At 29.0% G+C, this 16,200-nt stretch overlaps 6 protein-coding genes across 6 annotated transcripts; 3 read left to right on the forward strand and 3 right to left on the reverse strand. All coding sequences in view use genetic code 12, as the record gives it.

Moving 5' to 3' along the window:
* The first annotated feature begins 47 nt into the window (after positions 1 to 47).
* On the forward strand, positions 48 to 1,731 carry DFJ63DRAFT_52422 (uncharacterized protein). The gene has a single exon (XM_064908885.1). The coding sequence runs from the start codon at positions 201 to 203 to the stop codon at positions 1,689 to 1,691; it is 1,491 nt and encodes a 496-aa protein (XP_064759248.1). The 5' UTR covers positions 48 to 200; the 3' UTR covers positions 1,692 to 1,731.
* Positions 1,732 to 3,513, reverse strand: THR4 (threonine synthase). The gene has a single exon (XM_064908884.1). The coding sequence runs from the start codon at positions 3,287 to 3,289 to the stop codon at positions 1,772 to 1,774; it is 1,518 nt and encodes a 505-aa protein (XP_064759249.1). The 5' UTR covers positions 3,290 to 3,513; the 3' UTR covers positions 1,732 to 1,771.
* PTH1 (putative phosphatidate cytidylyltransferase) lies at positions 3,326 to 4,994 on the forward strand (the record flags this gene model as incomplete). The annotated part of the gene is made up of 2 exons (XM_064907583.1): positions 3,326 to 3,345; positions 3,860 to 4,994. The coding sequence occupies 2 exons, from the start codon at positions 3,326 to 3,328 to the stop codon at positions 4,992 to 4,994; spliced, it is 1,155 nt and encodes a 384-aa protein (XP_064759250.1).
* Positions 4,995 to 6,485: 1,491 nt separating this feature from the next.
* Positions 6,486 to 7,604, reverse strand: PTH2 (Pth2p; the record flags this gene model as incomplete). The annotated part of the gene is made up of 2 exons (XM_064905405.1): positions 6,486 to 6,792; positions 6,841 to 7,604. 2 exons carry the CDS (start codon positions 7,602 to 7,604, stop codon positions 6,486 to 6,488), a joined length of 1,071 nt encoding a protein of 356 aa, XP_064759251.1.
* A 4,441-nt stretch (positions 7,605 to 12,045) lies between these two features.
* Positions 12,046 to 13,104, forward strand: DFJ63DRAFT_291456 (putative dihydrokaempferol 4-reductase (NAD-dependent epimerase/dehydratase); the record flags this gene model as incomplete). The annotated part of the gene is made up of 1 exon (XM_064905403.1): positions 12,046 to 13,104. The coding sequence occupies one exon, from the start codon at positions 12,046 to 12,048 to the stop codon at positions 13,102 to 13,104; it is 1,059 nt and encodes a 352-aa protein (XP_064759252.1).
* A 432-nt stretch (positions 13,105 to 13,536) lies between these two features.
* ACH1 (acetyl-CoA hydrolase) lies at positions 13,537 to 15,693 on the reverse strand. The gene has a single exon (XM_064907330.1). The coding sequence runs from the start codon at positions 15,277 to 15,279 to the stop codon at positions 13,705 to 13,707; it is 1,575 nt and encodes a 524-aa protein (XP_064759253.1). The 5' UTR covers positions 15,280 to 15,693; the 3' UTR covers positions 13,537 to 13,704.
* Between the last annotated feature and the right edge of the window lie 507 nt (positions 15,694 to 16,200).

The following is a 16,200-nucleotide window of genomic DNA, read 5'->3' on the forward strand; positions in this document are numbered from 1 at the left end:
ACTCTTTATTTATCCTATGTTCTTATAGCTTTAACTTGTCTTTACTAGATGAATAAAACTTGTTATTGATATTGATATAATTTTTGTAGAACTTTCTGTTTTTGTGGTAGCGTTTATTTTTTTGAGATATCAAAATGGGATTTGAAAAAATAAACGATCTAAAAGTATAACAAAGATTATTAATAACATCAAACGAACTGATGCATTCAGATACCATACTTCAAGGTTTAGATAACCTAGGTCAAATACTATCAGATAAACATGAGATCCAATCAAATCATGAATCAGAATTTCAATTCATTTTGGAATTAATGGATTTTTCAACCCAAGATTCATATCAAGACGATGATCATCGCATTTGGAATAACTTACAAACCATCATCAACCAATGTCAATATCAGAATAATATCATATGGGTACGACTCTATCGAGGTGTTCTTGTCCTAATTCGAAATGTGATTCGATTTGAAACAAGTGACGATGAGTTGGTTCTGTTTGTCTTAACTAATTTGATCAATTTCATTACTAATATCTCATCTGATAATCCATTTTATGATAAAACCATAACGATTTATTTCCAAATATTGGCAAATATACAAGATCCTATACTATCAAAGGGATCTATTTTATCTATTAATAATGGGGTATTATCACATTTAGTCTTGGAGAAAGATTATATCCATCCATTAACTCATTTCCTATATAATTCATTCACCTCAAAGGAAGATAACATTACATCGGATGGAACTTATCATAATGAACAAATATATGAATTATTACAAATCAATTATGATTCAAATCACATTATGAACTTTTTCAAAACTCATTTTCAAGATGATATTAATCCCCTTATAACAAATCAAAGCCATCATCATGAACAAATTGAATTTTCTCAATTCCAACATAATTTCATCACGTTATTAACTGAAATCATCACCCATGAAAGTTTTGGAAATTGGTTATTGGATGATGATTTACTTTCCCAGGAGAATCTAGCGTCATTCTCTCAATGGTTGAAAATTGGCCAATTGTTAATAACGTCAAAAGATAATTGGAATAATTATGAATTAATCGCTATTGTGTCATGGATTATAAAAGTGTTTGAAAGATTTAGTCAAGTTTGCATAGATACAATCACCAATAATAATGATCTGGAATCAGATAATAAAGAATTGAATGAATTGATTTTAATCATTTGTCTTGATATTATCAGTGATTTAGGTAAATTCAATCAAGTCACTAAAATGTTAATTCATTATGATATCTTAACTTCATTAATTCCCTTATTCAGAGCTGTCCATGATAATATCAAACCGATTACATTGAAAACTCGGGCCAGATTTGAAGATCTTGATAATAAAGAGACCACCTTCCCTCAAGTAAAATCATTAATTATAGAAATCATATCATATTTAACCTTTGAGAATTTTGAAATTCAAGAAAAAGTTCGTCATTTACATGGATTAGAATTAGTGTTATCGAATTGTATTATCGATGATAATAATCCCTTCATAAAGGAAAGAGCAATTATTTGTCTTAAATATTTATTATCTCAAAATGCTCAAAATCAAAAATTTGTAGCTGATTTAGAAGCTAAGGGAACTAATGAAGTTAATGAAGAGATTATTGATAAAGCAGGATATGAAGTTGAGATCGTTGATGGTAAAGTACAATTGAAGCAGAAGTCGTAGATCACACTACAAAATTATGATTCTAATTAATAATCTTTTTGTTTATTTTTTTAATACCTATACATATATATAAATTAAGTTTAGAATTTCAATATTTCAACAATTTTTTGCTTAACTTTTTCAAGGGAAGCTTCATCAATTAATAAGATTCTCTTTTCCTTTAAATTCAATTGTCTTAATTCTTCTGGTAAAACATCTTTTTCAAAGGAATAACCGGGAATAGAATCTAATGCTTTATTAACCACTTCCGAAAATTTAGCAGGATGAGCAGTTGATAAAGATATATAAACTTTATTTGATGATGATTCATCTTTAGCAATAAATCTATATGAAGTAGTAACACCTACTGAAGTATGAGGATCAATAATATATTTTTGAGGATGATTTTCATAAACTTGTTTAATAGTTTCAATGGTTTCTTCATCACTTACACTTTCCGATTCAAAGATAATTTTAGCACCTTCAACAACTTCTTTATCAGCAACTACTGACCCAGTTTGTTTTAATTGTTTCATCCAACTGTTTAAAATAGAACCAGCTTTTTTATCATCATTTCCAGCAATAGAATCTCTAATTAAATACCATAATAATCTTTCAAAATTAGATGAAATTAAAATATCCATAGCAGGTGAATAAGTTGCTTTAACTGAACTATCAACTTTCTTTTCATATCTACCAGTTTTAATGAATCTATCTAAGATATCATTTTCATTAGTAGCAATGATTAATTTATCAACTGGTAAACCCATTTTATAAGCATAATAACCAGCTAATATATCCCCAAAATTACCCGATGGAACCACATATCTAACTTGAGCATGAGAATTAATTTTTTTTAATTGGAAATAAGAATAGAAATAATAAGTTTGTTGAGCTAAGATTCTAGCCCAATTAATTGAATTTACAGCTCCAACATGATATTTTTCATTAAATTTTTCATCACCAAATATTTCTTTAACAATATCTTGACAATCATCAAAAGTACCATTTAATGAAAAAGTATGAACATTAGAATCTTCAACAGTAGTCATTTGTTGTTCTTGAATAGGACTGATTCTCCCAGTTGGATATAAAATAAATACATTAACATCTTTTTTACCTCTTAAACCATAAATTGCAGCCGAACCAGTATCACCACTAGTAGCACCAACGACAGTAATGAAATCTTTTGGTTCATCAGAAGCCTTTTTAGCATTCTTTTTGGTTAAGAAATATTCAAATAAATTACCCACAAATTGTAAAGCCACATCTTTAAAAGCATAAGTTGGACCATGAAATAATTCTAATAAATAAAGATTAGTATCAATGTGTTTAATAGGAGTGATTTCTTCAGATCTGAAGGTTGAATAAGATTTAGTGATTAAAGATTTTAAATCTTGACTTGGGATTTCATCTTCATTAATATATAATCTTAAGATATTAAAAGCTAATTCATTAAATGATAAATCTGACCATTCAGTTAAGAAATTAGATGGTAATTTGGGGATTTGAGATGGTAAGAATAAACCACCATCTTTGGCTAAACCAGTCATCACCACATCTTCAAAAGACAATGCTTGACTTTCTTCTGAACGTGAAGATCTATACACTTGTGACATGTTTGTTATTATAGTATTGGTTGTTGTTCAATTATAATGAATAACTTCATTGAATGGTCCATTTGACCTACGTGGGTTTTGTTGAAAAAAAATAGAAAAGATGAATCATAATTAGTGATGGGCTATATGCAGTATTAGTTTTCTCAAGCCGCTATCGGACACATGATCCGGAGTCAGGTGGTTTTATGTCACATGTTGAATCATGTGCATTTGGTCATATGACTTTGTGTCCTGTATATAGTCATTCCTTCAAACAAAAAATAAATAAATAAATAAAAAAGGACCACCACGTATAAAGATTATTATTGTTTACATCGAAATTTTTCTTACTATATACGTTTTTGATATAATTAAGGTTATCTATCACCATCAACCATCATATTGTACATAACAAGTAAGTAGAGGTTCCGTTCATATTAGGTCAATTGACAACATACAATTGCATGATATGATAAGAATAAACTTAAAGCATCGACAATGGATAATTCGACACATTTATAGATTCAATAGTAGTAGTAGTAGTAGTAATAGTTCTACATCATCTACCAAGAGTTATACTTTCACTTCTAGTACTACTCCATATAATGACAAGTTCTATCAACCAATTATCAGTGAGGGGTATCGAGGATTAGATAAATTGATTATACCGAAAGATTTCCAAGCTAAGAATCAAGAAATTGTCATTGATGATGTGGTTCAACATCAAGAATTACAAGATATTATAGATAGTTTTGATAGTCCTATCAAAGTATCAATTGGATATGGATCAGGAGTATTTCCTCAAACGGGATATAATGAACAAGACCAACAACAACAGCAACAACAATCACCATCAGGGGAAGAAAAACAAATTGATTTCATTAATATTGTTCAAGATAATCAACAATTTCATCGTCAAAACTTGAAACAATTCCGAGACCATTATTCATTTAAGAATTTATCATTAATTAAATTGATTCAAGGTAAAGATGGGATATATTTCAATCCATTTATACGATTAAACCATCATTTAATAAAATATGGAATCATCTCATATCGATCATCTCAATTAGATCTTATTGAATGGTCATCATTATATTTTGCAGGAAGATTACAAAAACCAATAAATTATATTAAATTTGATAAAGTTGATTCTGAATCTGAATTAATGATTAAATTTTTAAATCAATATAATCTTAAAAATGCCATGACAATTGGGATTTTATTAATTCAAAATCAACAATTTAATGAGATTGAATTATATGAACAAATTACTCGAATTAGTTATTTGGGAGATTTCCGAATGTATATTGGAGGGGAAAATCCTAATAAAGTTAAAAATATAGTTGAAAAACAATTACCCTATTTTAAAATCTTATATGAACCAATATTACAATATTTTATTCATAAGAATTATTTAATTATAATTGAAAATGATAATCATAAAAGAATATTTAAAAAGAATTTAAATATTAATAATAAAATTAATTTAATAAGTACTTTACCATTAAATTTTAGAATTAAATTATATCAAATGTATCAAGATAAATCATTAAGAGAAATTGTTAAAGATAAAGATTTAAATCAAAAAATTATTAAATTAATTAAACGAGTTATTCAATTAAGTTCAATAAAGCAAGCTATAATGGGTATTTTTAGTGCTGGAATTATAAAATCAATTAAATATGCCTTTGCCAAGCAAGTTAAATTTTGGAGGGCTAAATAATTTATCCTTGGGGTAGTATGTATTATATATGTAGTAAGCACAATCACATTCATTTCACACAGTACACATACAGGTGAATCAACTATTAATAGACAATATAATAATAATATTTAATAATAATCGATGTTGTAATAGTCGGAATTCCTGTTATCCGTAAGGGATGCAAATTATCGTAATAGTGTATGAAAAAAGTAAAAAAAAAAAACATATTACCACTCGGTTTGAAAACAGTTGCAAATACGATAAACAATTAGTAATTCATTTTAAAGTTGCGTATGTAATATCAGGACACAAATTACTCTGTGTGATGATGGAGTGATGATTAAGAAAAAATAACATTATCGGGTTGTAATCTATAATGTACCTCCTTTACCACTAAGAAGGCTTCATTCGGTAAGATTTACCATCGTTCGATTTGATCCCCCAATGTCTAAGAAAAATTTAAAAAAAATTCTTCGACCCACAAAGTTGCAATAAAATTGTTTCTTTCTTCTCTACTGCTATTTACATATACGTAGAATGTCAATATCAATATGAATGTGTATGTGAATGTGGTAGTGGTGGGAAGTGGCTCAAACTAATAGTGATGGGTGATATCAGACATAAATGACATCGATTTGAGATGCCGTTTTTGACATGGATATCTTCCATTATTTCATCACCTCATCTGTTAGGTCATAAGTATGATTACAAGTAATTTGCAATAATAATTCTTAGTACAGATTGATTTGCTATTTTATAAAGAATCGGAACGATAGTTCGGAAATGTCATTCCAAATTTGGATTTTTGGTCGCATGATCCTTTATGACTAAAATTGTCGTGTATAATGAATCAGACAAAAACAAAAAATATTAAATGTAAATAAAAAGTCGGCTCGGGCAATAAAAAGGAATTTGCTCAAAAAATTTGACAAAAAAAAAGAAAAACGACAAAAATTGACAGACACCGCCAGACAGACAGATTACAAATTGCAAAAAAAAAAGAAAAAAGAAAAAAAGAAAGAAAAAAAGAAGACATTTTCTGTTTAGGCAAAATTGGATATATCGGGAGATTTAAAGTTAAGTCAACCAAACAAAAATAAATTAACAATGTACATTACCCTAAAGCCCATATACCCTTATATCCACAGCCTTTTTCTGCGATTAAGTGATTTTAGTTACGACTTATATTTTATTATTAAACATGAGTAATATCAAATTAACTAACTAACTAATTAATAATAATAATAATAATAATAATAGAGAAATAAATAACTAAAATAAATAAATAAATAAATAACATAACATAACATAACATAATTTCCAATATAGCAAACAAATAAAATCTAAAAAAAGAAGTATAACCTAAATCTAACGTTAATAACATAAACAAATTATAATCATAAAAAGCAAACAGCAACAACAAACACCGTTGTTTATATGAACAAGACGCGACAAAGAAAACCCAAACTAAATACATGAGATATATAAATAGATCATTGATGACCACATCTAAGCGAAACATTTATCTAATACATTCAAAGTATAGACATCGTAACCTCCATTATATCTCGATCTAAAAGAAGAAACTTCCCCAATGGGTGGCAAAGCTCTTGAATGGAAATCTCTAACGGGAATAGGACTAACTAATTTACTGATGGTGGCGGTATTAGATGCATGATCAGGTACAAGTGGGGTAGTGGTACTAGTAGTAATATTAGATGATGTAGTATATCTTAATTGTTGAGCTGAAAATGATGGTGTAGTAAATGCAGATGATGGTGGAGTTTGTTCTTGTAAGTCTTCAAGTGGCGAGCCTCTTCTTGCTAATTTTCTCTTTTTATGTGATGATGACGATGATGATAACTTGGTGGAGGCGGTGGTGGTAGTGGGAGAAGAAGTAGCTATGTCATTAGAACTTGTATTGGTGGGTATTTCTATTAATAAATTTTGAGGATAAACATCTTTACTTAAAACAAGATCTTTCAAAGTAGGATCTTGACTTGGAACTTTTACATTAGATGGTTGTGTATCTTGTTGAAGATGATGATGATGATGTTCTGAATCTTCATCTTCATCATCATCATCGGATGTCAATGGGGAATATAATTTTCTCTTTCTAATATGAACTGCAGAAGCTTTCATTTCATTTAATTGAGATTTCTTAAAGTAATAAATCAAATGTAATCGTTGTTGATCTTTAGTTATTAATGAAAAACTTTGTTTAATTAATCCATCATTATCTTTATCATTCTTTTCATAATAGATTAAAAAATGATTATTAAATACTTTAGAAGCAGACCACATCTTTCCATCCGTCCATCTTTTCATTCCACAACTAGTTTCATTCCAAATAAAAATAGTATTTGGTTTTATAAATTTCTTACGTTCAAATGATGATAATCTACGATTAATAGTTGGTAATTTATGTAATCTGGTAGCTTCTAATAAAATTAAAGCATCATGTAATGATTTGATTTGACCTTTATAAGTTATAATACTTGAACCGGAAGTATTAATGGTTGAATTTGGATTGGGGGAGTTTATATTATCATGTAATTCATCATTATTGAAATCTTCACTATCGGAATCAGACATTAATTGAGGGTTGAATTCGGAAATAATGAACATTGTAGTTATAGTGGATTGTGAGGTTTTAAAGTGGTTGTCAATTAATAGTAAAAGGAATATATATAAATGTAAGATGAAAGTAGGATGTTATAAAAGTAAAACAAACTTGTTTACCAAATTTAAATAAAATTGTAGGATATTTTGGGATATTTGCAATATTTAAAACATATATATATTCCTAACGGATTATTAATTAAAGTTAAATTAGGTAATAATGTAAAGTTGTTATAAATAAATGAATAAAGACAGCAAAAAAATCAGACAAAAACAAAATCAGACATTTTCTTAAAAAGAAACTTTAAATAAATTTTAATTTATAAAATCTGACGAAAATGACAAAAAGACAGAGGGAGAGAAATAAAACGCGCGGATTCTTTATGAGATGACAAAAATTTTAGACCTCTTCTAGAATTACAATTTTATTATAAATGCAAAATGTATTTTTTAACAGTTAGTAATCCCACCTTAAAAACCAAAATAAGCAATAATATATATATTAAGAGACAATGAAATATTCAATGGTGTTTGAAATCCGTATAAAGTTAACGGGCTTTGGCACTGTCATTTCAGTGTTAGTTTTAATTTTTAATTTTTAATTTTTAATTTTTAATTTTTAATTTCATCTATTGTAACTGCCCCCAATTTTGTTTAAATCAAGTTACCACCGAACTAATGTTGATTTTCTTAGCTATTTTTCATATTCCTATCAGCTTAGAGGAATGGCTTTTTCTTTCCCATTTCCCTTTTTGAGTCAAAAAAAGGAGTAAAAAGTTTATTTTAAAAGGGGATTGTAAACGAAATGGAGGATAACTTTAGTTTGTTATTCACCATAAGGCTTTAAAGCACCGTAATTGAGTTTTTTATGCTGTCTATATCTTCCCAGTTTATATTGCTCTGCTCTCTAATCATTACCGTAGTAACTTTTTCTTTTTTTTTGATTTTTGATTTAGTTTTCGACCCGCTCGCTCGGACCATCCCACTAAAAATTAATCCGAGTTTGGTGTGTAAAATCTCCGCCTACTATTAAGGTTGGAACTGGTACTTAAATCCTTAGCCATATACAAAACAAAAACTCTTGAAATTCAATACTATAATCATGCAAGGTTAATCCAAATGTAAAGAAAGAAATTTGCATAAATCGTTCAAGCATGCTTATGATTTCTTAGCTTAGAGTAGCGTAGAGTAGAGTAACCCAGTATTTTGTTTATTTATTTATTTATTTATTTGTTTGTTTGTCTTTTTTATAATAATTCAATCAGATCCATTACGTTATCATTCATGTACATATTTTAGCTGTTTAGAACACATAATGTAATTATATCATAATCATAAATATAATCGTCGTTTCATCTTTATGTACTGTCTAAAATTAAAATTAAAAAAAAGAAGAATCCCCAACCAAAAAAAAAATAAACATAAACATAAACTAAAAATAAAAAATTAGTTGTGTCAAAACTAAAAAATTAGCTATTTTTAAAAAAGTATACTATTGTAAACGACAACCACACAGTCGAACTTAACAACCAAGATGTGGACGACAGAGAAGATTGCTTTTAAAATTTCATTTTCATGCTGTAGAATATTTCATATTTACTATCGGACAATATGAAAAAACTGCGAAAGGGGGGAATTGAGGATGAGAAGAGAAAGGAATAGCGATTCATTTTTACTAATTAGAATCTGACCACAAGAAAGAATAACAATAGCAATAAACATCCAGCATTATGACGACGATTAAGTTTTACAACCTTAAATTTTTATATTTACGTTACGTTCCGATAAGTTTAATTCAATTCAATTCAAATTATTCAAAACATAATTAAAGGTAAATAACAATAAACTTACCGCCCTGATTTTAATTATTATTTACACAATTATGAGCAAACTGTTAATTTTATAACTATGTTTTTCCCGTTTATTCTTCCATTAACAACTTTAAGTCTAAAAACATATTTTAAAGACTATAGAAAAGCTATAGAAGAAGTAACAAAAATAAATTAAATAAAATAATACAAAAAAAATGTCTGAATTATATAATTTAAAATATTTTTGTCTGACCGACCGAGAATTTTATGTGGGGGGAGAATAGGGAGGGAAGAGCATTACGGATATTCCAAATCAAGAAAAAACCACATAAGAAAAGAATACAAAAGAAGATGCTTCAAGTGCAGTAGAATCAGGTAGTTTAAGCAGTTAAGTGGATTAGGTTGAATATGTATGATGTCGCCCTTTTGATAACATTAATAATATAATATCTATAAAGTTTATGGATGATTCACTAAAATCAAGAAAAACAATTTGATATGCTCATAAGCCATTATTAAAATTCCAATGCTATAAACTCCCATCCGTTAAATGGGCCCATTTTCTGAGCTTTACTTTTTAACATTCAAGGTTTTGTTATTTCCATCTCCTGTTGATCTAACGTTTCAATTGGTTTGATATGTAATTTTTAAATTGTACAAGTGTTCTCTTACGTGAGATTTGCCAACGGTTTTTGTATTTTGTATTTTGTTTTGTTTTTGTCTCAATTTTTTCTTAATTCAGTTTGGTTTTTTTGTCTGCATTTTATTATTTATTACAACTTTTATGAAATATGGGGACCGATGTACACAAATTCAGATTTTGTCGATGTACGTGGAGGATAGGATATCGTAAATGAAATAGAGCCATTCTATCAATGATCTAAGGATGATGCCACTTCTATCCATGTAAAAGTAAAAGTGAAAATTTATCCATAATAATTTATTTTTGTCTTTTTTTTTTTTTAGAATTTTTCAGACTCGGGTGCACGACCCGGCTATTTCTATATTTGGATAAAACCATTCTAGGAATTGAAGTATGCTTTTCCAGGACAGCAGACAAAAATCAAAAAATTAAGGTTGGGCGGTAAATATCGGTTATCTCAAATTTAAACATGGAACCAAACCTTCTATATATTAGATGATTTTATCAAATTTAAATTTGGCCGGTCCAGGGTGTCCTTAAGCTATCACCACCGCCCCATGGAGTTATTATTTTCAAACACTGACTGACTAATTGTCTGATAACAAGGATAAACAATCAAACCATCCTTTAGTTTGAGGCAGACCAACAATCCAATATTAAGCCGCCTCACAACCAACAAAATTAATATTAAATGTGTGATGTGTAAGTGTAAGCTGCTTAGCTATCCGGTAAAATACTAAATTTTACAAAAGGTTGAGACGACCAAAATAAACTTCTATTTTTGAAAAAAATGTCTGAATATCTAAACATGTTATATTCGTCAGGTCAATCAATATTTATTTATTTATGTAGTCATTCTCCACCCTCCACCACCCCCTTTATATCTCCTTTAATACGATAATCGATAAGCATTCTAATATTTTAAGGAGCAAGCAAGCAAGCAAGTAATATTAGCGCATATCTTGAGGTACTATTTATTTCGTGGCTCAATAATTGATCATGAATTAGATGAACCATTTAAAGTTAAGAATGATTGATTATACCCCTAGCCCTTATTTGTAAATTTAAAATTTAAACAATAGATATTGTTTACGATGAATAAGATCAAAAGTCAGAAACATTTATAATCTAAAATGGATCAAATTGTAACCCTTACTTTAAATTTAAATTAAATTTAAATTAATTAATTAACATGTGAGTGATTCCTTCTACGCATTTACGAACCAGGAGTTTATCGCCGGAACGAATATCGGAAATAATGCTTAATTTAGAAAAATAACGTTTAATTCCAAATTGAGAAAGTAAAGTTTTCTGTCCATATAAATATGACTTTAAATCTTTAACGATTTATTTTGATTATCTTCCTTCTTAGTTGTTATGAGGAGATATTGATGATCATGATCATCATTATATAGATGTAGCATTGTAACTGGGTCAATACAGAAAGATTAAATAATGATTTCTCAAACCCATTAACTATTCTCCCTATTTTGCAATCCATAACGTCAAAGAGAACCATATAGAATCAAAAGAAGGAATGCAAAATGAATAAACATCATAACAGAATACAGTTAAGCATTAAATTTGAAGTGGTCCACATACATGTTTATTGTTGATCGGATTAACTATGACAACTTGCATTCCGGAGATATGTCGCTTTTATCAGGAGTTATAAGGATTTAATAGGAGGTATAAGGAACTCAAATATGATATAATTGCAATAGTTTAAATTTTGAAAATATATATAAAGTCCGTCGGATACGGATAATTTCAAAAGAATATTCTTTTAGATTCCATTCAATATAATTAAGCATTATCTTGCGATTGTGATTAAGATTATCAATATGAATCGAATTATGCTTGAAATTGAAATTGAACATGTTGCCACATTTTTAAAAATAACTTACTATTTAAGGTTGTAGATTCCACTATTTATTGAAACAAATGTAAACAAAGTAATATTATACAATTAACAAATTATAACAGAACAATAATGACTGAAACTGTTTTAGTTACTGGTGGAACTGGTTTCATTGGTGCCACTATTCTTATTCAATTACTTGAAGCTGGAAACTATCAAGTTAGAACCACAGTTAGATCTATATCAAAAGCTGATTTTATTTATTCTCTTATTAAAAAGAATATTGCCAACATAACTGATGAACAAATTAAGCAAAGACTTGAAATATTCGAAGCTGATTTAACTAGTGATAAAGGATGGGAGCAAGCAATTACAGGAGTTGATTATGTCTTGCATGTTGCATCACCTGTGATTGAACCAAAAGATGAAAATGAAGCTATTATACCTGCTCGTGATGGAACTCTTAGAGTTACCAAATTATCTCATAAATATGGTGCTAAAAAAATTATTTTTACTTCATCATTTGCCACAGTTGGTTATGGACATTTAAAATATAAATCAATTTATGATGAAAATGATTTCTCTCCTTTGGAAACTACAATTGGGGCTTATCCAAAATCTAAAATTGAAGCTGAAAGAGTATTTTGGGAATATATTAGAAGTGATAAAAATACAAAATCACTGCATCCAATAATTGGTACCGCTTTATTGCCAGTTGCTGTTCTTGGTCCACCTCCAAAAGGATTATCAGCTCGTTCAAGTATTGAACTTGGGGTAAGATTAGTTAATGGTGGTTTCAAATATGGAGTTCCAAAACTTTTATTGGGAGTGATTGATAGTAGAGATGTTGCAAAATTACATATTGATGCCATTCATAATAAAGCTAGTGAAGGAGAAAGAATTATTCTTGTAGATCAAAAGGAAAAAGTTGATTTTCTTCAAATTACTGAATTTGTTAGACATGTTCCAGGGGTAAACCAAAGTAATTTACCAACTCGTTTTTTACCATCTTGGTTATTTAAATTATTGGCTATTTTTGTTCATCAAATTAAAGGACTTGTCCCACTTTTAGATGTTCAGTTTGATATTGATAATACCAAATCATTAAAGATATTTAAGGATTGGACTCCTATTCCAGTTGAACAAACATTTAAAGATATGACCAAACGTATTCTTGAAAATGAAGCATAGTAGATTAGTTAATCAATTAGTTAGTTAATAAAATAAAAAAGCCTTTAATAATAATTCTCAATCGGAATTGAAGTTGCAAAAAAAAAAATAGAAACACATATAAATAAAATACGCTAAAACATATACCCAATCCAATCAAAAAGAGATCGTAAAAATCCGCTGCTATCAAATATCTTGCATAGAAGCTTAACCGGAATAAACCTCGATATTATGAACAGGAACAGGAAATTGGAGATTTGAAAAAGAGGAGGATAAAAATTGGAGAAATAAAAGAGGGGTGTATACACAGATAGATAATACAGACCATGGTTCTAACTTCCCCTCCTTTTTTACTTACCTGTATATAACCCCTACTCAACAAAAATTATTTATTTTACGGGTACGATGAGCATTTCGATCTAAGGGACGACTCAGAGTCACAAGTGTGTTAGTGTGTGTGTGTGTTATCTATCTGTTATCATATAATATAATATATATATTTACATATTTAAAATATTTAATTAAGCTATTACGTTAGTTAGTTATGTATGTATGGTTTTGACTTTACTTTATCTAGGGTTGTTTTAAATAATTTTAAAAAAGGGAATGGGAATTATTTCCTTAGAATTTTTGATCCCAAGAATCTAATTTCATAGTACCATTTTCTTCAAAATTAAGATGCATTTTAAATACATCCCTTAAGATATGTGGTTCATGTAATGACTTCTTCTTGGTGGTATAGAATACAGATCTATCAAAGTATTCCTTTAATTGATCACGATAATCTGGATGAGAACATTTATTTATAATCTTAAGTGCTCTTTCCTTTGGTGATAATCCTCTTAAATCAGCTAAACCTTGTTCAGTAACAATGACATCCAAATCATGTTCAGTTTGATCAACATGAGAGGCAAATGGAACAATACATGAAACACCAGTTGGATCAACTTTAGATGGTCTAGCAGAAGGAGTATGCATAATAGATAATTTAGCATTTCTTAAGAAATCAGCTGAACCACCTAAACCATTTAACATTCTTGAACCCATAACATTGGTAGAATTAGCATGAGCATAAATATCAACTTCAACAGGAGTATTCATGGCAATAACACCTAATCTTCTTATAATTTCAGGAGAATTAGATACAACTTGAGATCTTAAACATAATTTTTTAGAATATTCATCCCAATTTTCATAAAATCTATCAAAACCAGCTTCAGTTAATCTAATTGAAGTAGCAGTTGCAAAATCTAATGAACCACTTTCAAAGAAATCTAAGAATGAATCTTGTAAAACTTCAGTCCAAACGGTTAAATTTTTAAAGTTTGAAGATGCTAAACCTTCAACCACAGCATTAGCAATATTACCAATACCAGATTGTAAAGGATGTAAATTTTCTGGTAATCTACCAACTTTAACTTCATGTTCTAAAAATTCAATTAAATGTTGAGCAATATTTTGAGATTGAGCATCACTTGGAGTATTTGGAGGAACTTTATCTCTAACATTTGATTCAACAATAGCAATCACTTTTGATGGATCAACTGGAATAGCAGTTCTACCCACTCTATAATCAGCAGATGTATGAGGATATGGTGGTCTGAATGGTGGATTGATTGGTAAATCAATATCATGAAGACCTTCAAAAGAAGGAGTTGTAGTATTAACTTCAATAATAATATTATCCGAAACTGATAACATTTCAGGTGAAGCACCAACTGCAGGACCTGGAATAATAGAACCATCTTCAGTAATAGCAGTAGCTTCAATAATAGTATAATCTAAATTAGAATTATCAGGTTTATTCATAGTATAGAAACCATAAGTTAAATCTTGAGGAAACATTGATAAATGTTTATCAAAAAATTGAGTTCTACCATCATTAATGGCGGCAGCAATTGGTTTACCAACTTGATGAGGAGATCTTCTTAAAATCATGGAATTTTCAGCCCATCTACTTTCTTCTGGACCAGCAGAGGCACCAACGAATAAATTAAAACCAAATTTACCTTGTAAATTGTTTTTTTCAACATGATCAGCTAAAGCGGTTGGAATAACCTTTGGAGCACCAACCCCCGTAAAACCTGACCAACCTAAATATTGACCGTGTTTAAAGAGTTCCACACATTGTTCTGGAGTTCTTAATTTTTGTAAGTATGGAGCGTATCTAACTCTTTGTTTAAGAATAGATGACATTATAGTATGATGATGATGATGATGATGATATGTATATTTGTGATTTAGTCTAAGGAATAATTTAAGTTTAATGAGAAACAATCAATCAACGATGATGATGATGATGATGATGATGAACACAAAATAAAGTGAAATGAAAAAGGGAAAACAACCAAAAAAGTTGATATAACAAAATCTTAAACAAAGAAGAAGAAATTGATAAATTGTTCAATTCAATTTAAATTGATTAGGGAAAAAGGGGAATGACAGTTTAATTTATATCTTTATAACATTTTCAAAAATGGTCTGTCTGTCGTTTATAGAAAATAGTTATAATTTTGATTAATTTTCCAAATTCGACTTTCCTGTATACAACTACGTGTTGTGTTTTTATTTTTGTTGGAAATTTCTTTTTTTTTTTTTTTATTTTTTTTTTAGGTCGTATTTCAAAAATAAGTTACACCCGGTAGATTCCTATCCTTAAGCTTTTTACTATTTTCTAGCTACAAAAATCCGCATTGCTAACGTGTTGGGTTGAGTTTAGTTTAGTTGGATGAGTCGGTAAATCAAATAACTCACTCACTCATTACTGAACTTTTACTGACTCGACCTGACCAGCGCACACTATTTTACTGAGAGATAGGCAGCCAACCAAACAAAAAAACTAACTGTAGGGTAAACCGTTGACCATCAACAAAAATAAAAGGAGGGGAGACTTCTTCTTTTGATAAAGGAGGGGAATTCAATCTATTACTCTTCTTCTCCCCTTAGTTGATACAGCCTCTCTTCTATCTCTATCTATCTCCCTATAAATAAATAGGTTTGGAGTAAAATTTAATTATATATTATTATTTTGGATTGATGATTAGGTTTCACGTATTTTGGGGTGATATCACGCTGGTTTATTTCCCAGGACAGGTCAGTTTTTCTATTTACTTAAGG

This window comes from Scheffersomyces coipomensis (genome assembly GCF_036884675.1).
Source record: "Scheffersomyces coipomensis strain NRRL Y-17651 chromosome Unknown DFJ63scaffold_10, whole genome shotgun sequence".
In the NCBI taxonomy this organism is placed as follows: Eukaryota; Fungi; Ascomycota; class Pichiomycetes; order Serinales; family Debaryomycetaceae; genus Scheffersomyces; species Scheffersomyces coipomensis.